Source organism: Geospiza fortis, unplaced genomic scaffold (genome assembly GCF_000277835.1).
Source record: "Geospiza fortis unplaced genomic scaffold, GeoFor_1.0 scaffold447, whole genome shotgun sequence".
Taxonomy (NCBI): Eukaryota; Metazoa; Chordata; class Aves; order Passeriformes; family Thraupidae; genus Geospiza; species Geospiza fortis.
Genome location: NW_005054467.1, coordinates 1,184,391 through 1,209,221, shown reverse-complemented (window position 1 = coordinate 1,209,221; position 24,831 = coordinate 1,184,391). Strand labels below are relative to the sequence as shown.

The window sequence follows — 24,831 nt, the reverse complement described above, 5'->3', positions numbered from 1 at the left end:
TCACCAGTTCACTTGGAGTATTCTCTGAAGGGATTATAAAGCGCTGTTTGTGAAACACCGGAGACAAGGCATGTTCTCATTGCATTTTTGAAAAACGTGATCTATGTTTTCTTCTGTCTGCTAGGAAATGCAGCAAACAGTGTCTCCTTGTAAGCAAGAACTGAGAAATCATGCCTGAGAAATCTCACCTCAGTTCATTGCAGATGTACTACTACTAGCACCCTCAGTTACACAAATTCTGGCTCTGATAAGTGCTTCCCAACAACAACCACTGAGCAGAAGTACTGCTTCAGACTGTCAAGTATTGTATCAGAAGCCAGTAGAGCACCAATTCTGAACTTTCCAACACAATAAATTGAGATGCCACATGCATACAGCTTGAGTAAATATGACAAAAGGGTTGTATATATAACTTCTGTAAGCACCTGGAGAAATACAACAGGGAGAGAACCTGCAGCAACCTAGTACACAGGATGCTGGATGTTGGAGATCAGAAACCTATGTTTAGGCAGTCCTTGCACTCTCCTAGATCTGTAATTTACAGACAATCTCTTCAGCAGAAAATACTTATAGCTGTGATTTGCCTGTAGCCCTTTCAGGCACAGTAGCACTCCCATTAGTCAAATCCAATACCCAGGTAACCTTATACAACCTGCAAATCATAACTCCACCAACCTGAGGTACTTTAACATCCAATATCCTTGGTCAGCTACAGAGCTTTAGAAAGTTTTAAGAGTCATCTGCTTCTTTCTTTGTACAGAAATGAGTATGTGTGAGAGCATTAAAAATGCAGTTTTCCATTATGTTTGCCACAGGCAATATTTCTCAATTTGTGCAAGTCAGAAGAAAAAAAATAGCCTATTAGTTGTTAGAAGAGCTCAGCCTTTCCCCTGTAGGTTTTCATGTGATTTACCATACAACATAAATGTATGCAAATTAGCCAGGTAAATGCAGAATTAGTTATTAATATTCCTCTCACAGTTTAGATTGAAAAAAAGTTACAAATTTGCATAAATGGTACAACAGAAAAAGTCAGCTAGAATTAAATCAACCAATAAAGCACTCCTCCGTGTGCATACATGAAGACCCATATCTAAGAACAATGCAGGATTTTTCAAAATTATTTATCAAAAAATAAGTTACTTGAAAAGATTTATAGGTAATTTTCTCTTGTACATATTGGTCCTACAGAAACCACTTTCACCAATACTTGAATTTAAATTAGAAGTCTTTGCAAGCTTGCTCTTCCATTCCAACCCATCAGCAAAAGATTTGTTCTGGTAGCACACACATGACTCCATTCTGAGAAAATTAAAATATTGAATGATTATGACTAAGTCATTCTTCAGACCTAATAATTAAGCACAATTCCTCAATAAATTATGACTAAACTTTCTGGTAGCTTTATTCTAGCCAATTCTATCATCTCTGTATTTAGTAATAACCAAGATGAGAACATGAAAAAATTACTGAGCAACTTAAAGATTCATAAATCTCAAGCCAACAGAGAGACAATCTGAACTGAAAAACCACTTGACCCAGGGCTGCTAACAAGACTCATAAAACTCTAAAGAAAAAAAAATTACTAGAAATGGAAACAAAATAAATAAGTATGTGAACGAACAAACATGAAAGGTGACAGCTAATACTGCTCATGGCTTAATACAAGCAAAAGCAGTGTGGATACTAGCATGTCCAATCGCAAATTTTAAACTCCACACTATTAATAGGACACATAATACAAATGCATATTTTGCACTACTTTTGCATGCTCAACTACATCTGTATTTAATTTTTGCACTGATCTCTGTATGTATACAGGTACACGCCTACACACAAACACAGACTTATACACTGCATTTCATTCAAAATATAAATGACAAAGTGCACAGCATGGAGGAAAAGACTATAAAAGGCATGTCCACGACAAACAGATTGGGAAATCCTACGTTTATTTCCTAATGTCTTATACATAATTTGGACTGGCATTGCACTGTGTAAATACACTGCATTATTATGGCCTATCTCACAAGCGACTATATTTCTCAGACCTACTAAAAATAACCTAGTAAATGGAAATGAGTTGCCAGACAAATGCTATTTTAGCAAGAGTTCTTGGAAGAAAGCAATACAGAGTTACTGTTTCTGCGCTTAATGCTGAATTAATTGTCCCATTGCAACTTCTTGGCCAGGAAGAATATAATTTTTCTTGCATTTCTAATCCATTGCAGCTTATATATCTGGTTGAAGACTGTAGAGACTGAAAATATGTTTTGCATCAAAGTCATACAAAAAAATCCAGCCATGTGTGTTAGGAGATGTAAACCGTGGACTTCCAATTTTATTAAGCCATTTGTTTAGTATTTCCTCTTAGCATGGTCTAGCCCTATGTCTCTCTCAGGAACGTCCTGTTTCTCCTCTAAGGGGGAATTTAATGACAAGCTTTGTCTGTTGCTGGCCTGGTTGGTGTACTGGAGTCAGACTTTTTTAGTGCAGAACATCAAAGCAACCTGAAGCTCTTCAGGGCTGGACACCACCAGAAGTGAGAGGGCCCATATGAGGCAACACTCTGAATCCAGTCCAGAAGCTTTTTGCAGTCATACTTTTATCATCTGTGCTTCCAAGTCACTGAGTCCAGTTGAGTTCACACAGCACCAGGGCAGCCTGTACCCTTTACACCTTGAAGAGTCTGGCTAAACAGATATTACAGATGCTGGAAGATCCAACTGTGCCTGCACTATTCCTCTCAACCGAGCCATGAACCAGTAAGAAAACAAAGCTCAAAGTTCTTGGCAAAGACTTTTGTTTCTTTTTATAAAAGCAGGAACATTTATGTTTAGAGTGAAGTTGTCAAGTAACTGCAACTAACTTGAGCTTCTCAGAGAATCAGTTTGCTACTGTGGTGCTTCTTCTCATTAAAAAGCAAAGAAAGCTCTGTTGGAAATAAAACAAAAGCATATCTTACTTTGAACGGACTTTTAGTTCCATGCAAGTTCCTGTGAAATATAAGGATGTAGGAATGAAAAATGGACCATATAGTTGCTTCCACATGAAATATTTGCAGGCATTTTCTCACATACAAGGTTCCTCTATCACAAATTCAAACTGTATTGCATACCTTAAATAAGTGCTAACATTTCTGCATTAGCCCAATATAAATGACTGATGTCATATTTTCTATTGCAACAAACCAACACTTATTAACTAGAAAGAAATAAAACCCTCAGATCTCATTACTGATTTCAGTGGCATTAACAAAACCAAACACAGTTATTGTACTACATTAAGACTGTATTAGAGCAAATTGCTAATAAAACAAGTTAATACTATCAAATAAAGCACTTAGAGAAAAATATATCCTCCTACTTTCCATAAGCTCTTTTGTACTTTGATTTTCCCTTGGTATCACTAGAAATAAAATGGTTTTCTTCAAGCAGGCTATCCAGTTTTCTAATTTCCATCTCTAAGAATCAGACATAAGCAAATCCCTTGAAGAGACTTTATAGTCTTGTTAGTAAAGTAAAGATCTTTGTGATCTGTAAAGCAACATGTTCACCCGCATGGAATTTGTGGGTATTGTATCATGTTACTAAACTCATATACTTTATTGGACTTCATATTATCCATTACTAGCTTTGCCACTGCTGACACTATAATTAAAGAGGGAAGGATTCTATTCTAGTCCTTCTTTATGGGTTTGCCACTATCTTCAAAATATTTAGAAAAAGTTCTATCTTTCCATGCTATACTTGTAAATTCTGTCTGTTTACAAAAACAAATAAATAATTTTACATGCATTTTTTAGGGTTGTGAAAACGTACATAGACATGAAAGGTTAGTTTTGCTATTCATCTATGCAAGGCAACTAGGTATGTTTATGTCCTGGGAGGAGGGAGAAGCTGTAAAGATACAAAAAAATCTTCAAGAAGTTTCAGGGGAAATTTAGGAAAAAGAGCACAAAATAGGAGTTTTAGGGGGTTCAAAAAAGGTGAGAATAATGCAATTTTGAATGTTTGAGTGCACGTGCAGGTACAAGAGTTTGCAAACACGCTGCTTACAGATAATAACTTTGCTCAAAAGATTTCAGAAGGTTTATCTCTTGGAAAAGTTCTAATGGCACCTTGGCACCGCCCTTACACAGATAAACCCAGAATTTTGCAGGATGGAAACCAGGTATGTATTAGGAAAGCTGAAGTTTGGAAAATACATCATAGTCCATTGTAATTGAAGCTCTTATTTTAGGACAGGTCAGGATTCTCAGGGCAGAGACCCTTTACTTCATTACAGCTACTACAGTCCTAGGCCACAACTGATTACAGACACAACATATGCCAGCACTGTAGTAATAACAGTACACCTTTATCATGTGAATTCCCAGTTTGTTCTGGTCCTGTAGAAGGCATACTGAATCATTCCATCATACAAGCCAGAAATTTATATCCAGTCCTTAGAACAGATATAACCCTTCAATTTGTGACCTTTACCATGAAAAATTCAGGAACACATTAGGCTGAAGTTTTCTCCTTACTCAAAATTTGTCAGTGTATGAGGTAATAGCACTTTTATTTAAACTTCTATTTTCTTTCACTTATCTGTGTTCAATGCCATAGGTCTTACTCATGTTTTGAAATTAATATTTTAAAAAGCCAACCTATGTGAGAATAACCACAGGCTCATCAAAGAGAACTTGTCAGGAATTTGACATGTGCCATTTATGCCAGAAAAGAACCATAGTCTGTTGTAACTGTGACTGTGGGAAAGTCTAAGACACCCATGGGAGAGCTAACCTTTCATTATCTTCTGCCACAAATTATTTCCTTCTGAGTCTTCTTTTTATTTTTTAAGAATAATGTATACCACAGGATGTTTAGCCCTATTCCCAGGGATCATTCCCAGATGAACTCAAAATTAGACATATATGTGTACACTTTTCCATAACTGGGACTTAAAAGCCCTGGTGGTTTGGAAATTATTTTAAAAGCAATGAATACTGCACCAGACTTGAAACACATGGATACCTCTTGAGCTTTTCTCCTCCTGAATGCTCTAATAACTGTTCTCAGAAGCGAAGAGAGAACTCTACCTCGCTACTAGAAAAAGCCCTGTTTCACACTAACAACCTGACTAAGCAGATTCGGAAATTCTTATCTCTATTTTCTATCTGCTACTTCCTGATCCAAGCAAACACCACTGCGCAGAAAACTCATTTCTCTACTCTTTGCATGCTAACCAATTAAAGAACCAGTACACCTATGCTGTGAGCAGTTTCTAATGGTGTTTTTCATATGTAAGGACATACATATGGAAAACAATATAGGACAACACAAAACATTTTACTGGAAAACCTTGCTGACACTTAACTAACTTCAAAAGAGATAGACAAAAATTCTGCAGAGTTAACTTCTCTCAACCACACAAGTGTCTATCATTGTTCAATTTAAGAGCCTCTAATCTACTGCATGCGGCGTCTCCACTTCTCAGAGTGCAGAGAATTCAAGCCTCATGTTACTAGAGTAGCCCTGCCAGCCCTCATCCCACTTTCTGCAATCATGAATATCCCCTTTAATTTTTGTCTCAGCTCCAGGCTAATCTACAACAACAAACATTTGCACTGGATATAGTTCTGGTAGCTTGGAAGAGTTTCATGACAGCGTGCATGAGGTGCCTCTTTCCTCTAACGTTTAAAAGAGGGTTCCACGCCTTGAGTTTCTTCAAAGAAATCTGGATACACTTCATTTACCTTAGTTAGGAAAAGAGACACTGAAATTAATGGATTTTCTCTCTGAGTTGTTACAGCAAAACTTTCAGAACTCAGAAACTGACAACCAACCAAACAAAAAAATCCACATTTGAGATCACATCTCTCACTTTGGGGTGTGGGGAGGCATCATAGCTGCAAATACATGTGTACCATCTGATCTGGAGTCTTCAGCAGCAAGGGTAGCAGATGCTTTCATACATATCTATGAATTATACAATATGGTATTGTTGGCTTGAAGGCCAAACACACCCCTGAGTATGCCTACACAGATGCTGCAGTACCAGCTAAGGCAGGCCAGGCATGCCTGCTGCTTGCCCATCCCACTCTGACAGCTGCCTCAGGCACCAGGCGTCCTGGATCACAGAGAGGTGCGGAGTCCTGCACACCCCAGCACAACATCCAGCCAGGACAATCATAAACCTGGAGGGCTCAAGGCTTCTTCCAGAGACTGCACACCCAGAACCAATGACACAGAAGGACTGTTCTTGTTCTGTGTTCCTAGTTAATTTTTAAGATCTCTATAAACTTCCAGTTCACCTCTTAGGGGTCACTGAATAACTTGTTCTTTAGCCAAGCAAAAGTGCTTGTGTATGCTCCTGTGTTTTTCTCTTCTGCCCTTGTGAAATATCCTGCAGAGACAAGAATATTTTTTTCCCGGATCAAAATGGAATTTTTTTTTCCTGAAAGCCCATGAGGTGTGTAATCAAAGCTGGCACTGGAGCATCCTAATTATGAAACCCAGCAAGGCACTTTCACACACATTTTGTGGACTTCAGATTTCTTGTTCACAGAATATTCTTGCTGAGAAAGAAGAGACCATGAGAAAAATTCAGTAAACAGAACCCAGACTGTCAGTAAATAATTTTTCACTTCTGCCTTTAATACTATGGTCAAATTAAGAAAAACTAATCCTGTATTTGTAACACATTTTTTGACAAAACATCCTGAACTCCTCAGATGTAGAACTTACTGATGGGGTGGGGGACAATGAATGTCGAAAGGAGGAGGGCTTATATTTGTTTTATTCAGAAAAAAAGACACACATGCATCTTCATAAAATCATAGAATGCTTTAGGTTGGAAAGGCCCTTTAAAGATAATCTGGATCCTCTCTCAGCACCACCCCTCCATGGGCAGGGATATCTCTTACTAGACCAGGCTGCTCAAAACCCCATCCAACCTCCAGCAATGGGGCATCCACTACTTCTTTCTCCAGTAAAATCTCCCTGAGTAAACAGTTTTCTCCTAACATCTAATCTAAACTTACTCTCTTTAATTTAAAACAGTTTCCTCTTGTGCTATCACTATATGTACTCGTAAAAAGTCCCTTTCACCTTTGCTACAGGCCCTCACTAGGTACTGGAAAGCTGCTGTAAAGGCTCCCTTGACCCTTCTCTGGGCTGAACAACTCCAGCCCTCTCTCAAGGTGAGGTGCTCCAGCCTCCTTGATCATTTTTGTGGCCTCTGGAATTACTCCAACACATCCTTCTCATGTTGCATGTCCCCGAGCTGGATAGGGTACTCCATGTGGGATCTTACCAGCATGGAGAAGAGGAGAATCACTTTCCTAAACCTGCAGGCCCTGCTTCTTGTGCTGAACTCAGGAAACAACTGGCTTTTTGGGCTGCAAGCATACATTGCTGGTCATGTTGAACTTCTCATTAACCAGCACACCCAAGCCCTTCTACTCAGGGATGCTCTCAAATCCATGCCTGTATTTGTGCTTGGAATTTTCCTGACACAGATGCAGGACCTTGGTGAAACCCATGAAGTTGGCACAGGCCCTCTTTAGGCCTGTCAAAGTCCCTCTGGATGGCATCCTTTCCCTCCAGACCATCAACTGCAGGTGTCATCTGCAAACTTGCTCAGGGTGCTCTGATCCCATTCTCTGTGTCACTGACAAAGATGCTAAACAGCCCCAGTTCCAACTCTGAGCCCCAAGGAATGCTGTTTGGCCCTGGTCTCCACCTGGACATCAGAGCTCTTGAAACTGAGCTAAAGAAAAATAGCAGGTCTGAAGTGCTACCAGTGCTAGCTGCTTTCTGCTGAGCTGAAGTGACCATTTTCAAATCCTTTCAATCTGTGGTGAAAAGATCATTACCATGCTAGTCCCAGGAAGTCAGTCCTCCTGCAAGTAAGCTCCTTTGTTATGAATATGGAACAGATGGAACCAAATCTATCTGCTCCATAGGAACAAAAACACTTACAACCTAGCTCTCTCTATTAAAGACTCTACTTAGCTCCTTTATATCACTGGCTTTCTGTGCACTGCTGTGAGGTTTTGACTTTATAGAAAAAGGCGCTTCATAAAAGCAATAGTTCTTAGTTCGAAACCAAAAGCAGCCTAAGAACAGTAGAAGACGAATGCTGTGTTTAACCCGCATGGCTCCTTGGAGATATGCAAATATTCAATTACTATTTTTTTAAAGCTATGAAAAGGATTTTTTCTGAGGAGGAAAGCCAGCCATATGTTGCAGAGATTGTGCATCAATGACAATGAAGTACATAGACAGCAATAGACTACTTACTCTAATAAAGATTGAATCTATCTATGTTATTGCAAGAAATAACATGGGCTCTTTTTGTAGATATGTAACTGTGGATCAAGATGACACTTCCACAAATAAATGTGTATCATTCTTTGAAAAACTGACCATTTTTGGCAGGAGACAAAACTCCCTGAAATTAGGTCCCTATGAATACAAGAAAAAATTTAATACATCAACTTATCTCTAAATATTGCATAGTGTAGGACCTATTTCCTAAGGCTTTAACAGAAACTATATTAATATTACAATTAACTTTGCAAACTGAAAATATGCACAGATATGCACAGATATGCACAGATTTACTTACTGACTCTGCTCATTAAGCAAGTACATGTGGAGAATCTGTCACTTCTCTTACCATCAGAACAATAATAAAAGCTAGTCACACATGCGACACATTCACATTCTCATAAAATCCCATACAACAAAAGTCAGAGGCCTCCTTTACTCACAGGTTAATATGTTAATGCATTTACCATTTGGCTGCTTTTTCAGAATAATTGAAATAAAGATTTCTGTTGCAGAATGCTTTGATTCTGACTAAATCAAGTCTTCAGGCAAATCTCCCCCTCACCAGCAAAGGCACAGCTTGCCTGAAGTCATAACCTTTGTTGGCAGGAGGGAACTGGCCTTGAAACAGATCATGAAGCAGATGTTTTATGCCAAATCAGAGTCTAGGGATACACAGGCTACCGCAAATAAAACTCTTCTCCTGTCTGTTCAGTCATTTCAATTCCCTGCAGCGTGAAATACGAAGTTGCCAACAAGCAGCCAGAGCACTACACAGCACAGCAGGGAAAGCAAGTGCCACAGATGCACCAAGGGCTGGAAAACTCCTTCATTAGCTCTGCTTTTCAGCCCAAGTGTGAACAGCGACACGTGGGCCATCCAAAGAAAGGTTCTTGTAAAGACAAGTTTCAGTCACGTCCAGTTACAGAAACTGTGTGCACTTGCTTGGGGGAGAAGGAGTTTCATATGGCTGTGCCACAGCTCATGGTCATTAGTGGCTCACAAAAAATGTGGGGTTTTTGAACTACTTTTCTTAAAAATTTTTGCACCTAAGACATGTGAGATGAAAAATATCCATCTTTAGGCTTACAAAAAAAATCCCATCAGCTTGCTGTCAATTCAGGGTTCTGCTGAACAATTCACAACAGAAGACCTAGAGGAAATCTCGTTGTTAAAGCAGTGGGGTACCTCCACACAAGGAGAGGGTACAAGCCATGCTACCACCACCTCCGTGGAGGTTTTGCACTTCTTGAGCAAAAGACCAAGAGCAGGGCAGTATTCCAGCTCCCTCTATTACTAGTCCCTCCATTTAAATATTTCCATCTAATTAAAGTATTACCTACCTAGAGACCCTTACACTTGAAAGACTGATATCTAAAAACCAGTTTTAAGACCTTTTTCTTCTTAAAAGAAATCTTGTGCTTTCAAGTCAGTTTCCATCCACATCAAAACTACAATGACTCTTTCTTGTTTTTCTAAGGTAAGAGAAGCATTTTGTGTTGAAATGAAGGAACAGCAAACAATACAAGACAATTTTAGTCCTTGATTATGGCAGATCAGAAATGGGGCTCAAGTAGATGATAATATTTGTATTTGCACTTAAAACATAAAAAAACCACACAAAATAACTGGTAAAAATACAAACATACAATTCCAATTAACCTACTGAAAAGCTTTCAGGATGTTTACTATCCACAACAGACATCACATTTTCAGAACAACTCTGTGCTTCATGTGCAAAGCATTTTAGAAATCAGGCCAACTATTTAGATACCTAAGTGACAGCTAAGTACCTCTAAAATTATGACTCAAATTGGCAATGCTAAACACTTCAGACATATGGCCTGTAATCAACACTATTTATTTTACCTACTTTGGACTGGGATCAAGAAAGAGTGGAATAGAGGACACAGAAACTGCATTTACCCTGGGTTTAGGCGGTGGTTTTTTTGGGTTGGGCTTTTTTTTTGGTTTGTTTTGCCCTGGTTTATTTTGTTGTTCTTTTCTTTTAATTGTGTGTTCAGGTATATTTCAGATCAGTGTCCTAAAGCTTAGACGGAGTCCACTTAAATATAGATGCACCAAAACCAATGTCATTTTCTGAGGCTCAAGTCAAAATAGACCATGAATATCAAAACATCTGTATACAGAGTTGTCAGAACTTTTTTTTCAGAAGTCCAGTTAAAGTGAATAAAAATAAATTTTTTTTGCATACATGTATTTTCTTTTCCAATCTGATGTAAACCTATGAGTCAGAATTTATGCCTAGAAATTCAAAAAGCTGTTTCTTCATGGAAGGGCACAGGAAAAAAAAATAAAATAAAAAAACCCCCACTTTTTAATCTTTTGTACCTCCTTCCCTTACAGAAAGGTATAATTTCAGAGTCTGCTTTTTTGGCCTAACATACATTTGATTAAGAGCTAAGGCAATTCCATGGGACTTTCTGTTGCTGTTTTATTTCACACATATATATATGCTGTTCACAAGCACTCTGAAGAATGGAATACAACTTTGTGAAAATCCAGCTGTATTCACACAAACACTAAGAGTATTAACTACAATTTAGATTTCTAAAGCATAATGTTTCTCATTCTCTTAGTCAATACAGTTCCAAAAAATTTCCCTTCCTTTTCTTCCCGCAACTTTAATGAGGCAGCAGGTTTTCCAAAAGATTAATTTTGGATTAAGATTATATTTCACTCAAAATATTCTATAGTATAAAATGGAAACGTCCTAGGCAGAAATATCTCTTCTCAGCTAGATTAACGTAATAAAAAATATTTTCCCTAGGCAGCCCTTTACAAGGGTTTTCTTCAAGCTAACTCTTAACTTACATCTTTTCAAATTAATACATAATTTGGTTAGAAGCAATGCTATTACCTCTGATAAGGACAAGCAGCTGGGATTTCCAAGCAGGGACTGGCTCACAGGTCTGGGACCCTCAAATCACCACAGGCACTGACTACACCAGGTCACCAGGTAACTGCAAAACCACTGGTGAATTCACTTTGTCCTTCAATTAAGAAGGCAGAAATAGTATGGCATGACAGGTAGTTCGGAAAACTCCAGGGAAAATGAACATTTTATATTTTGCATCCCAAAGATCTGGGCTGCAAGCTTTTCTAGAAGTTGACATATTTCCTTGAGGAAGTTGATCACATCTTGCAGAGAATGACTTCTTCTGCTATTATCTTCATTGTTACCACATTTGTTACCAAGAAGGGAAAGGGAACTAAGCACAGAGAGGAGGTAAAGAGACACACAGCTCTACCCCGAGAAGTGTCAATCTCCTACTTAAACTAGAGCTAAATTTATCTTTAATCTCATTTTCATTTTGTGAAAATGTGTAGTGATTATGATTATGCCACATCAAGGACAAGAAACAATAGCTGGCCAGATCAGCCCATAGAGGAGAATGATAATCTATAATAATCTTCACTGGCACTTAATATTACAAATATCTTGCCCTTGTTAGAACATCTTAGTTTGTGAAAATTAGCATTTTTATAATCACAACAGCTAAAACTTTACCACTTTTTTTTTTTTCTTTAGAGATCTAACCAATATCTCCCAGAGAAATTGTGGAGTCTCCTTCACCAGAGATATTAAAGAACCAACTGGATTCCGACCTGGCGCTCTGGGATGACCCTGTAGAAGAGAGAGGTCAGACCAGATGAATCACTATGGTCCCTTCCAACCTTATCCCTTCTGTGATTCTGTGGTTCTATAATATGAGACTCTTTCGTATTGTAATTTTATAAACAAACAAGGTATATATACACACATGTATGTATATCCATACACACATACGTATACATGCTGAATTCATGGTAAATATAGGAAAAAAGGTTAGTCACTTGAGAAGAAAACATTGTCACAAATATTCCATCTTTTTAGAAGAACAGTATCCCTAAGACAACACTCATCCTTATGAAAAATATCTAGTAATAGATTTTATGCTTATATTAAGCCAGGAAACTAATCAAGTGTTCAGACGTACTGTATTCATCAGCTGCCCCATACTGATTTTGGGGAAAGAGAGGGCACATTAATGTCATGACACAAGATTTCAAAAACCTTCATGGATCAGAATTGTCCCTGCAGAAATCTCTTTATGTTTGAGGCTGAACAGAAGCCTTCCCTACTACATTTGACTATTAGCCACAGGAAGTTTCTCGGGGGAATAACACTACCTCTACCAATTTTATCATGCCCTTTTCTTGTGAAATATTTCACTGAAAATAATTGGAACCTAATGATGCTTCAGAGGAGTCTCTACATAAAAGAAAGAAATAATAGGAAGAAACATTCTGTTTGAGACTGTTCATTTTTTTCACCAGATCCCTAGACATCCAATGGGAACTGTCAGAGCTACCAACCAATTAATTTTCTAATCTCTTGTAATAAGTTTTTTCTCCTTCAACCCTTGTTTGTCTCCTTTGTGGCAAACAAAAGATTTTTCACTTATGTTTTGATTTCCTCAGTTTTACACAATGCTAAAATGCGAAAGTGGAAGCAAAAATGGAGACACCATGACAGAATAAAATATAATATGTCTCTTTTTTAATACCTTGGAATACGATAACGTCAAAAAGTAGTATGCTAGGAAATTGATTTTGTCTGTCTGAAACACGTGAAAGTCTGCAGGTCATGTTGGTGGTTCGTCCTGCATTGCTGTTAAATCCTACAATATTAATTTTGTCCTCTTTCTTATTCTACTAATTTATTTGTATCCTGTGCCAGGTTCATGGGCTGCTCCTACAGTGTTCCACAGAACTACTTGCAGAATATGAAGGGGTCACCTGTACTACTTTTCTTGGAGATCCATATAGGACTTGTAAAGCTATCTTAAGGAAAAAACACAAAGGAAAAAGAAAACATGAACAAAAATCTGCTAAAATCACAGGTAGACAGACTTCTCACTTCTCTTATTGGAATCTGGACTTGCCAATCAATTAAGAAATGTGGGCCTGGTTTGTTTCTTAACCTCATTCTGCTTTGTTGACTAACCTGTTTCTGTTCTTAAAATGAATTACACCATCTTGTGTCTCCACTGTATAATTTTATCAAGAAGGCAACAAATCATAGTGGCAGTAATAGTCCACATTGAAGTAGAATGTATAGTAAAATACAATTTTCTTCAAATAAATTGCCAAAACTGTTAATCTTTATCTAACTGCTCATAATAACTGTTTTGTTCCCTGTGACAGTTGGGAGAAAAAAAAATGTCTTCCAAAAATCATTCTGGCAGCCAAGCTGCTTGTTAATAAAACCTGGAGAAACATTTGTGATTAATATAAATTACCAATTCCTCTTTTAATGCCTAAATGTGACAGTGACTAATTTACACAGTTTTGCTTAAGCTGCCACTGAGTATTTCAAGCGGGACTGTGAACAAAAAAATGCGCTGTTGCACTGGTGTATGTTTCTAAGCAAAGCTACCACAGGTGCAAGTTCTACAGAGGAGGAATCCTATCTCTGGCAATGACTTCCAAACATACTGGTTGATTGTTCTGCTTGGGCCTGGGGGAAAGAGCCAGCAGTGAAACCCACCCAACACTATAAGCTGGAAGCGGCACATTTCGTATGGGCATGGAAGTCTGTTGAAACAAACTGCAAGGGAGCTGTTGGTTTTGCTACCTAGTCGGCAGCACTTTTCAGTGGCACAATGAGAGAATGCAAGGCTCCTCCTAATTTAATTTTGAAACTCATCGCTGCAAAAAAGCATGTGAGCTGGGGGAATGTGGGTACTTTGCAGAACACCTCCAAACAGTTGCCAAGGAGATGCTTCCTTCCTCAGAGGCAGCCTTGCTCACATTGTTCAAGTGAGAACCATGTAAGAGAGGTTTCACACTGCCACTCATGAAAAATAAATAATATCCATCTTTTAAGGCTTCAGACAACTGGTTCAAAAATAACTATCTTTGTCTTGTAATAAATGTGTTTAAAATGTATTCTTACACAGTCATGAATTTCAAACTCCAGTAGCATTATCATTTACCTCCTTATATTGAACTGCTAAAAAAAAATTCTTTTATTAATTATTAACAGGAACTGCATGAATAACTTCATGCCCATGGGGCAAAAAAAAAATTCATGACTTATCTGTGCATCACTAGCCAGAAGCAAAGAGGTGTTGTTATTAAGCCCTCTTCAAGAGGACAGGCTGCATTCCTTCCCAGTCCTGAGGATCCTCAAGAAAGGCACTACATTTAAGGCAGACAGTAAGTCCTGCTGCAGCTGCTGTTACAGATAGTGGCTTCAGTCCCAACACAGGGCTCTGTGCTGTAGGGTAACTGTGTAGTCTTCAATGCCTCACACCTGATCATCTTATGCAAAATCTCAAAATATTAGAAGTAGTCTAGATGCAACTACAGGTATTGAGATAAAGGAAGATGACCTAGTAAAGCAGATGTGCAAAAAAAAAAAAAAAACAAAAAACACCTACTTAAAAAGAAATCCAACATCGTATCTTCACAATATCCTCACCTACAACTCTTAAGACATAATGTATGTGAGTTGAGCTGTTCTGGTTTATTTTTGCCTGAATGCATTTTGAACACCACTATGACTGAATTGTCAGGGCTCTTCAAATTGATTAATATATCTCCATTCTGATTATCTTTCAAATAATTAAGATCATTTCACCCCCAGAAGATCAGCAACAGCCATTTTATTCCCCATAACTATAAAAAGGAGCCTGGTTACATTTGCGGATAGAGGTATGATACAAGTGAGATTTTGATACACCTTCAAGCCATTCTTAATTCCCTAAAGTAGTGCTGTATCTAGCTGGCTATACCTCTTGATACTTTAATTATTAAATATGCATGATGTAAGAGGAAGGCCAGGGAGATTTCAGAGGCAGTAAAAATCTCATTTGGCCAATAATATGGATGACCTACTGTTTTTCTGAGGGAAAGTGAAAACATTAGAAATGATTAAATTTTTTGCTGTCATTTTTCAGAATAAAGCATTTCTATGTACTTCTGAACACTCTTGTGGAAAAAAATCATATTCTATATCATTTATACTGACTTGCCAAGAATCTTGGAGATAGAAGTATTAACTGCATGTACCATTTTGAGCCCAGAGTCCTGGACACCCTGTCTGAAGAGGGCACATTACTTGGAAACAAGTTATTCAGAATTCTGTAATGTTTTCCTCTTTCAGACACTCCTCTAATATCAGAGGGTTAGGTAGATTAGAAACAAATTTCCTTTTCTTTAAATTCAATTATTTAAAAAAACATGGAGTTGAATGTTGAATATTGACTTATGAAATAAGACCATCAGCCAATTGCTCAGCATGTGGAAGTATTTTTTCATTGAGGGAGTTTAGTTTTGGTCTAGTGGTTGCAGGCATGCATATATAATCAAGTTTGTATCATGACACATACAGTATCACCCAAGAAAGTGCTGCCTTGGTGATTTAGTCTGAGGAACAGAAAGGCTTAACACGCTGATGACATGGAGGCAATGAAGTACAACACTGTTATTCCAAATGTCATGCTACGCTATTTTCATTTCTGTTGGCATCTGCTCCATGTTACAAAATGCATACTTCCAATACAACAGCTCATTAAACAGGTTTCAGTTTGCTCAGAAATCAAATTAGAACACTGTTACAGAGTTACAAGTCCTCACATAATTATTAATATCACTCTCCACTTCTGTGAATCCTTTCTTCCACGGAATCCATGTGCTTCAGTTTATTAATCTCCTAACATTCCAGTGAAGTATCACTGCAATGAGTTTCACCCACCAACTAAGTGCAGCAACCTCTGAGATGTTAAGTTGTAGCTGCTGAACATCAAAACTGATTAAAGTAAGGAATGGTCCATCAGGATTTAAAGAGCTGTGAGCAACAAATTCAATTGTACTTCCAGTGGAACACTAAAATTTAAACTCTTAAGAAAATTGAAATGGGATTTTTAGAAGAATCACAAATGTAAAAAAGTACAGTCACCAGTAGGAAACATTTAGTCTTAAGGCAGGTGCCTCACATACGGATTCATCAAGTTCCTAATGCTCCTTAAAAGCCTTTTATACAAGGTCTAACACACATTTTTAACGCTTGCGATTGGATGATCAGATAACAGTCAATATATGCTTTGTGTTTCTACAAAATGAACTGGCCTTTGTCAAGCAGCTTAGATGAGAAAGAAAAAAAGGCAGAGAAAAGAAAACCATTCACTTTTCTGTGGTCACTCTTTTACCCTTCCTAAAGACCAAGATCAGTACTTCAGTAGAGAGTAACATGTCACTGATCATCACATAAAGGTGAAGACCTTATAAAATATGCTATAGACAATGTTCAGAGATGCAAGGGAGTATAACCTCCCCTCTTTTATTTTTCTGTTGCTGTCAGGACCTTAATGGCACTTCAATTTTTGAAGCATGTGAATCCAAACCCTCTTTATCAAACTTGCTTTCTGAAAGACATTCGTTCCCTTTGAAAAACTCAGGCAACAGAGACCAGTGCTTCCATGGGCTCTCTCTTCATTTTCTTACATGGATCTCTCCCAAGTCCCAAATTATTCAACAGCTTTTAATGTTCCCTTTGAGGATTCTAGGAACACAACCAATGTCAAAATCTATTAGACACTGGTGATTATTTCTGCTTTCTTTTAAGCAGGACCAGTACTTAATCTTTTTCTGATGCTTTCTAACAGAAACCGGTCCTTTAATCTACACACTAAGCTAAGCATGAATCCCCTTTAAAGGTCACCTTCCTTGTCTGTTTAATGTTATCACAAAAAATATTTTTTAAAGTACACATTTATCAAACCCTTTCAATTGCTTTGATTTCATTCAGAACATCTCAAGTGATTCTAGTGAACCAGCTATCAAAGCAGGATTTGTAGTAGACTGGCATGTCTGATCCCACTGCTGTCAAAGAAGAATCATTGTTTATGTTGATCGGGTCTAGATTGAAAGGTTAATGGGGAACCTGGCAATAAGCAATGTTTATCCAAAAGAGAAGTGCAATTAACATGCTAAAAATGTTTGTGATTCCCTCAGCATCCTTTAAAAATGTTCTTTAGTTAACCTTCATTTTTCAGTTTTTGGTGCAAACCAGGATAACCAAAGAGAGAGTTCCAAAAGTCATCTTTGTGTTTTTAAAAATCAATGAGGAAATGTAATCACCAGCAGACCCTGAATTAACTAACACCTGTTGAATTGAAGACAGGCTGCCTTTTTTCACTTGCTGGAAGACAAATCCCATCTTCACTTTCAAAGCAAAATATATGCTATTTAGGTCAACCATTTCACAACTAAAACCAATTTTTAGTAGAAGTTTAGCCTACGAGTAAATAAACTGATTTCACTTTTCCTGCTATAAGCTAAGTATGGTATGACAAGATTTACCACCATCCTGCCCTATTCATTCCTCTAAAGCTCATACAGCTCTCTAAAGCTAAACTTTGTCCCAAGTCAGATCTTTGATTTTGAGTCCCAGTATTTACAGATTCAAGACAGAAAAATATCCAAACTAGGTCTTTTAGAGCATGTAAGTCATTGATATAAGAGGACATAAAACACCCATAGAGAGGTTTTCTGTAAGATTTTTTAATACAACTACGCAGTGAAAAGATGACTGCTAATTAAGGAACCATACATTATAAGTGCTGGATGATTAAAAAAAAAAGAAAAAAAACCCCATAATTTCTAGAGTAATACCAGTTAAATATTACTGTGCTACCCCAGCTGGGATATGACAACAAAAGCACTGACCGACTTCTAAAAATATAAGTATTGTAAGTAATCTAACCAAACTGTTAGCCAAACTGCCAATAGTAACCTTTGATTGATTCTCATACTCTTCGGGATGCACATGAAAAGTCTCATCATTTTCTTTAAATTATCTCCTTTTGCAGCAGAAATTTCCTCAGGTAAGTCAGGCTCAAAATCTGAGTGTACTTATGCCCACAGACAGCACCTCCTACCAACAGACCTATAGTCAGCAGCACAAACTGCTGTGCTGAATACATCAAGTGGCTTTGATAAAGCAAGATCTTCAGGTTTATAGCAGGAGGATTAAAAAAACAAGAAGTGTAGTTTTTTGGGGGGTGCTCACATTTACATTTTCTGATAAGACAAAATTACAGTTCACAGTCTTCCTGGTCTTGCTCCCATTACATCAAGCTAAACCTCTAGCAAACATGGAGATCCCTAAATCAAATAACCATCTTACAGTGAGTCATGCCTGCTCATGCAAAACATTGATATCCACTAATATTAAGCTGGTGCTTGAGCAAGAGCAATGAGATCTATGCAGCTGTTTAATATAATTTTTTTTTAGCAGATGAAAAATACCTGTTATAGCAACTATTACAATTAATTACATGAAGATTTCTCAGTAGTTTTCTCCTATATGGTATCATAGGCTATTCGACCTTGCCTCTGCAAAGTCACCTTTCTTAATTCTTGCTATGCTGAACCCAGTCTTGAAAGAATAATATCGAAGCTGGCAGTCTGGAAGCTTCCAGGATCTTCCTAATATTGTCAGGTCTGTGTTAATTTCCATGAAAAGGGAACACTTCACTTCCTATGCTAGCTGCTGATTTGTAGAGGGATATGTACAGTCCTTCCCTGTGAGTTAGGACTTCTAAATTCTGCAAATAATTCTTTATTAAAAATCAAAAACACACAAAGGACCACCAGCAGCAGCAAGCAGTGGTAGTTTTGAGTCCTGTCCCATCCCCAGCAATTCAGTGGCTAAGACACTTGGAGAGAGAATTTCAGTATGGATCTACCACAAACATTTCAGGTGGAAAGTAGTGAACAAGGACAGGGCAAGTCAACAATAACAATATGAATTATGCTTACATATTGAGATAAAAAGACAGTAACCCTCTCATAAATCAACCTGATCACAAAATGTGGAATTGCATAGGATAAAGAAAAATTTATAGAGAATTGTAGCAGAGACTAAAAAAAATAATAGCACAAATAAACACTTAACCGCTCACAAAACATGGTAGAAGGGGGGTAAAGTGAGCAAGTTTAGCTTAACTGTCATCAAGAACTACTACTGGCTCAACAAGAGCTCAGATAGAGACCTTATTAATACAACAAGCTAATGACCTAATTAATAGACAGAAGTAGGAGGTGTAGGTATTCAAACACTTTTTTCTACCACTGTTCTTTCCTTAAAATCCTTATAAACAGAGAAGCCTCCAGATGTCTGCAGAATGATTGTCCAACTACCGGGCAGTTATTAGAGAAAAAGATTCCAGGATTCAAGACTGTTTCACAGTCTTTGGAACAGAGGTGGAACCAGCTAACAGAAGACACAATTTTTGCGTTAGAAATAGTGCAAATCACATGCTTTCCTATAGAAGGAGCAGCTGAGACCGTCAGGATGGAATATCATTTGAATAAAAACCCACAGAATCAGAAATTTCAGGAAAAGAAGGAATTAAGTTAGAGAAAACAGGGTAATGCAGAATAAACCCAAACACAAAAAATATAAAGGGAACAGGTAACAGCAGGTCTCTTGGCAATATATTCTATGAGAAAAAGGAGTATGGGATGGTTATATGTCATTAAGAAGCATAGGCACAACTGAAAGAACAATTTTACAAACTGCTTCTTAATTTAGCCATTAACCCATGAACTATTTAAAAATATTATTTTTAACCATCATTAAATTAAAATCCTAACAGGACACTATCCTGATGTGATCACAAGCAATACAATTTCACCAAAGCTTTCTCAATTGACAATCAGAAGCTTCATGCAAATAAATGGTGCTAACAAAGGCACAGTGATAGTGACACATTAAAGTGAGACAAAGAAACAGCATAAGCATTTTGAAATAAACTAAGAAAGACACATGCAAGAGATAAAACGAGAAAGAAACAGCAGCAAAAAAAAAAAAAAGATTATACAAATAAATCACAGGTTTTTAACTTTTCATAAAGATTTTTAAAAGATGAAAGGGCTCCTTTCTCAAGAAGAATGGAGGGGAAAAAACACAAGTTATGTCTAGATATATAAAAAGTAAAGCCTGCTTACTGTTAGCAAAAATTGTCAGAATCTTGTGGAGAACAGAAAAGAAGCTAGAGAACTGAGAAAAGGAGCAAACCTACCTTGTTGTTCTAGGAAAAAGGTATAGATGTATATAAATGACAAGATTCACAGTCATCAAATTACTAAATAAACAACATACATAAAATATTTGAGGATATGAGAAAAACACCATAGATATTATACCCATAGATAAGTACAAATTACTGAATTCTTCTCTGAGATAACTGGACTGATGACTCAGAGAAAAGTACGTACCACACCCTCATATTAGTAAAACTTTTGATATTACACTGGTGCTTTCAAGAAAAGAACACTTTTAAGCTCTAGCTGAAACCAACGAAACAGCTTGGTTTGAAAAATTAGGTCAAGATTCTGCAGAAATCTGTACCAGCCTGCCTCTACACACATCCTTCTCCTTTTTATTTTAACAGTCCTGATGTAAACTTGCCAAATTGTCGCTCATACTTTTACTTAACACATTACCAAATTATCTGCAATTAAGTTACAATAATGGAAATTACATTATCATTTTTGAACGTACAATTATGTACCATTCTACATGTTAGGATTTTTTCCCTTCCTAGCTTTTGAGTTCATCTCACCTTGCACAGTACCTCACCTTAACCTGAATACCGAAACTTCCAAAGGACATTAAAATCAATGTCATGACATTATTTTGTTTCTGCTTTCTCCATATTTCATTTGCTTCTGTTTCAGTAGTAATACAAATTTGTTTGTTTTCAGGCTGGCGTACACAAACCTGAGATGAGCACCTGATAAGAACTAAGTAAAAATTGAGACTTCAGGTCATGATCTATTATTTGCTTTCCCCAGCCCCACAATGTGCACACCCTAACTAAATAAAAGTTAATTTCTCTGTAAATATTTAATAACCTTTTCTTCTTTCAAAAGCAAACTCAATCAGTACTTTTGATTGCATCACTGTTATGTTGAATTCACTTGCTCAATGTAAATTTGATATCAGATGGGTAAGATTTTTTCCTTGTGTTATCCTAGGATCAACATGCAAAGAATGGAGATCCAAGTTCATCTGAGCAAGATGTGAAGGCAATGGCATAACAAAGAATGGTGGTATTTTCCAAATGAACAGTTCAGACAAAAACACAGTGATTGTTCACAAATTATTTCATTTTCTGAAAATAATGGAGGCAAGAGAAGCAAGCCATATCCTTAAAAGGTAAACTGTGAATATTTTTGACAGAACACCAGGCAGTAATAAAGATAACCAGCCACTTCATATTTCTGTCTTTTCAGAGGTCTAGACTACACAGCATATTTTGTAACGCTTTAACAGAACATGTCAGACTGATCCTATATAGTCAGTTTTCTCTCTCTCCTTCAGAGAGGGCAAAGGTTTCAGATCTACTATGCAAAGGACACCTTTCATGGCAAAGCACTAATTTCTTTAACATGCAGATGCAGAAAGGTAACAAAGTGGTCTCCAGAGCCTGAACAAGCACCTGCTTACAATTTTGATGAGGAAACAAGCAACAACATTTCACCATCTTCTCTCCTCAGCACAGACTAAGAGAAAAATATTACAGGATGGACAACTATGCCCTGAGAAGGGTTGGCATATTATTGTTAACTTATTGTATAGTGCTTCTCTGACACTTCTGCAATGTCAATACCCTTGTTAATTGCCTCAGCAAAGCAAAGGATGAAGGAAAAAAAAATACTTAAACTACAGAAAAAAAGGAAAAATGCTTTTGTGTCACTAAAACACAACTAAAAATTCAATTTCAGCTAAGCTTAGCTTAAACTAATATTTTTCATCTCATTGCTATTTTTTTGCTATTTTACCTTTCATTTAAAAAATTCCATATGAATGCAGTTGAATATCATAAAGCTCTTCAAATTTTAAAGCTCTTCAGAACAATTATTTTGAAGGGAGCCCTTGACGGGGGGCTTATTGATTTTTAATGAAAGTTATATGATTTTTAGTGACTTATTGAATTTGAGCACAAATGAGGAAAACCAGGCAAAAGCAACCTGGGTGTGTTCAAGTTGCAGTATCTTGCTTGAGAGTTCGATGGATTTTGTATGTTCTGACATTGACATTATTAGACAGCCCAAGCTGAGATTTCCTTTTTTTCCCCCTTTGCTTTTATCTTTGGTTCTCATCTTTATTAAACATTTATCTTTTTTTATTTTTAAAAAATTTAGAAAACTAGGGGCTTTTTTCAGGCTTCCAGCTAATGACACCATTCCAGTGCTACATTTTATTGCACCTTGTGATGACAGACTGCATTCCTTAGCTTAACTCTTCCTGCTTTTTTGACTGATGATGCTCTGGAATTCAATTTAAAAAAAACTAACAAAACAAAACAAAAATCCACAAAAAAAATTTGCACAATTCCAAGGGAGCCTGATATCAGAATTTTGAATTACACAGAACTCTTGCTGAAGTGACACAAATAGGACTGGGCCTACACAATCCAGATTTGTTTATCCCTGAACATTATCTACTTAACTCTGATACCTTTATACTATTTTTCATCTCAAACCCCGGTTTTAAATGACATCATTTAAAATATTATTTTTAGTATTATTTTTATTATTGTGTTTCAGCACAAGAACAAGGCACAATTTTTCTGATGAAAAGGCACTACTCACTAGAGGTTTTTACTTGATGGAAGAAAAAGAAATTAATAGGAAACTATCCATTAAGACTGCTATTTCCCTGCAGATTATGAAGGGAAAACAAAAATCTCAATGTTGAAGAAATGAGGCTGAAAACAGGGATCATACTCAGTTTCTCTGGTGAAATGAGGTGGAATGACTGTTTCACAGTAGAAAGGCCAGCTACACATATGAAAGCAATATTCATTGGGATCTGCAGTCTACGTAAAGCTTTAACTCTGTTGTCTAAAACTAAAAACAGGAAAAAAAATAAAGCTGGAGCAGTAAAAACTTGTTAGGAGTGAAACCTACAGGTACAAAAAAGTTGATGAAATAAGATCTTTGTTGGGAGTATTAAACACTTGAGATAGTTGAAATGATATGACTTGCACAGTGGAGTCAGGGAATCAGTTTGCCTAACCCAGTGGGTTTTAACCGACTGGTGTTTTCACTTCCTTAGACCCATGTGATGCCTCCTGCATCTTGTCTGGGTGCCTGGAGCACTCCTGATGCAGATCTCCTCACCTGCTTGCCTCCTGCTCCCAGAGCACTCCTATTGCCATGCTGACAGAAACAGCTCACTCATAAAAGATGTAGGGGAAAGGAAGGTAGAAGAAAGAAGCTGCTTGGCTAAATACTAGGATTATTCGGCCTGAGAAATTACAGTTTTAAATACCACCGGGCTACTGACAACAGCAGCATTATATCACTTAAGAACTACACAGACCTCACTTTCCTTGGGTGATAAATACTACAGAGACAAGAATATTTCATCAAAGCAAGTAAGGAAATTGAGGTATTCCACATACAAAGGATTAATTATTTTTCTTCATATCTGGGGATAATTTATATCATCCCATTCTTGCCCCAATTCAGAATGCAGAAATAAATGTAATGGTGCATTTTGCTTTAAAAGTCAGCAGTAGTTCAGTGAACAGGCTGCCATGCTATTTCATGAGAGAAAAGAAGCTGTGATTTAATGTCATTTTCACTAGCTTGATTCCTAGCTAACGTATCTGGGGATAGTTTAAGCCTGTGTTCACTATAAGGCATTTGTGTTATGTATCGTTTCTCCCTCTGTATTTTCACACAGTATAGATGAAAAAATAGCTGTGTTTCTTATACCTGCTGTGCATCAACGGTAAACCTCTCCATACTCACAGATGTAGAAATACTCCCGGCCTGGCCTGAACTCAAATCCCAGTGAGAAGGGCGTGAAGAGCTGGAACTTTTCCGAGAACTTCAATGGTCCATTTGGGGAATGCGGCCGATTACACTCCCACCTCTTGAACCCTTTGGAAGTGTGATCACAGGAGCTGTAGCCATCAAAGTTCACCATGTACAGAACATAGCGTTCGGTCTTATCTTCTGGCACTGAGTCTTCATAGTGAGGGCAGAACACATCCAGGTAGTCATTGATGCAGACATCGATGTGGTAGTCGCCTCGCTGGAATCTGAAATCACAGGAAGAGTTCAAACATAAGCACAGTTATCTCAGGATGACCTTGTTCTAGGGTGACATTCTCATATGAAAGGGCATCACTAATGGCACTTCATTTCACCCCAGCCATCCACATTCACTCTCAAAAATGACCCTTACAATTCACCAGAGCTATCAGAGACTTATTATGCTTATATATGATCATAAAACCTTTTGGATAAAGGTTTTGCTCTATTTTTTACAAAATAAGTCTGTTGCTATTACCCACCTAGTTATAGGCTATCTTTCTATAGTTTATTGAAAAATAAACAAAGAAAGCGTCTGTCTTATTTGGCTGGTTTTTTTTTTTTTAATTGAAGAAAGAAAAAAGAAGCAGAAAAAAAGCCAAAA

General features: G+C 37.3%; 1 protein-coding gene across 1 annotated transcript in view; it reads right to left on the bottom strand.

Moving 5' to 3' along the window:
• EFNA5 (ephrin A5) overlaps positions 1–24,468 on the bottom strand; it is a gene marked incomplete at its 5' end in the record, with an annotated part of 39,043 nt that extends 14,575 nt beyond the window's left edge. Inside the window, one exon of the mRNA XM_005428030.2 lies at positions 24,162–24,468. Coding sequence (XP_005428087.1) covers positions 24,162–24,468 — 307 coding nt within the window. The remainder of the gene's footprint in view (positions 1–24,161) is intronic.
• Between the last annotated feature and the right edge of the window lie 363 nt (positions 24,469–24,831).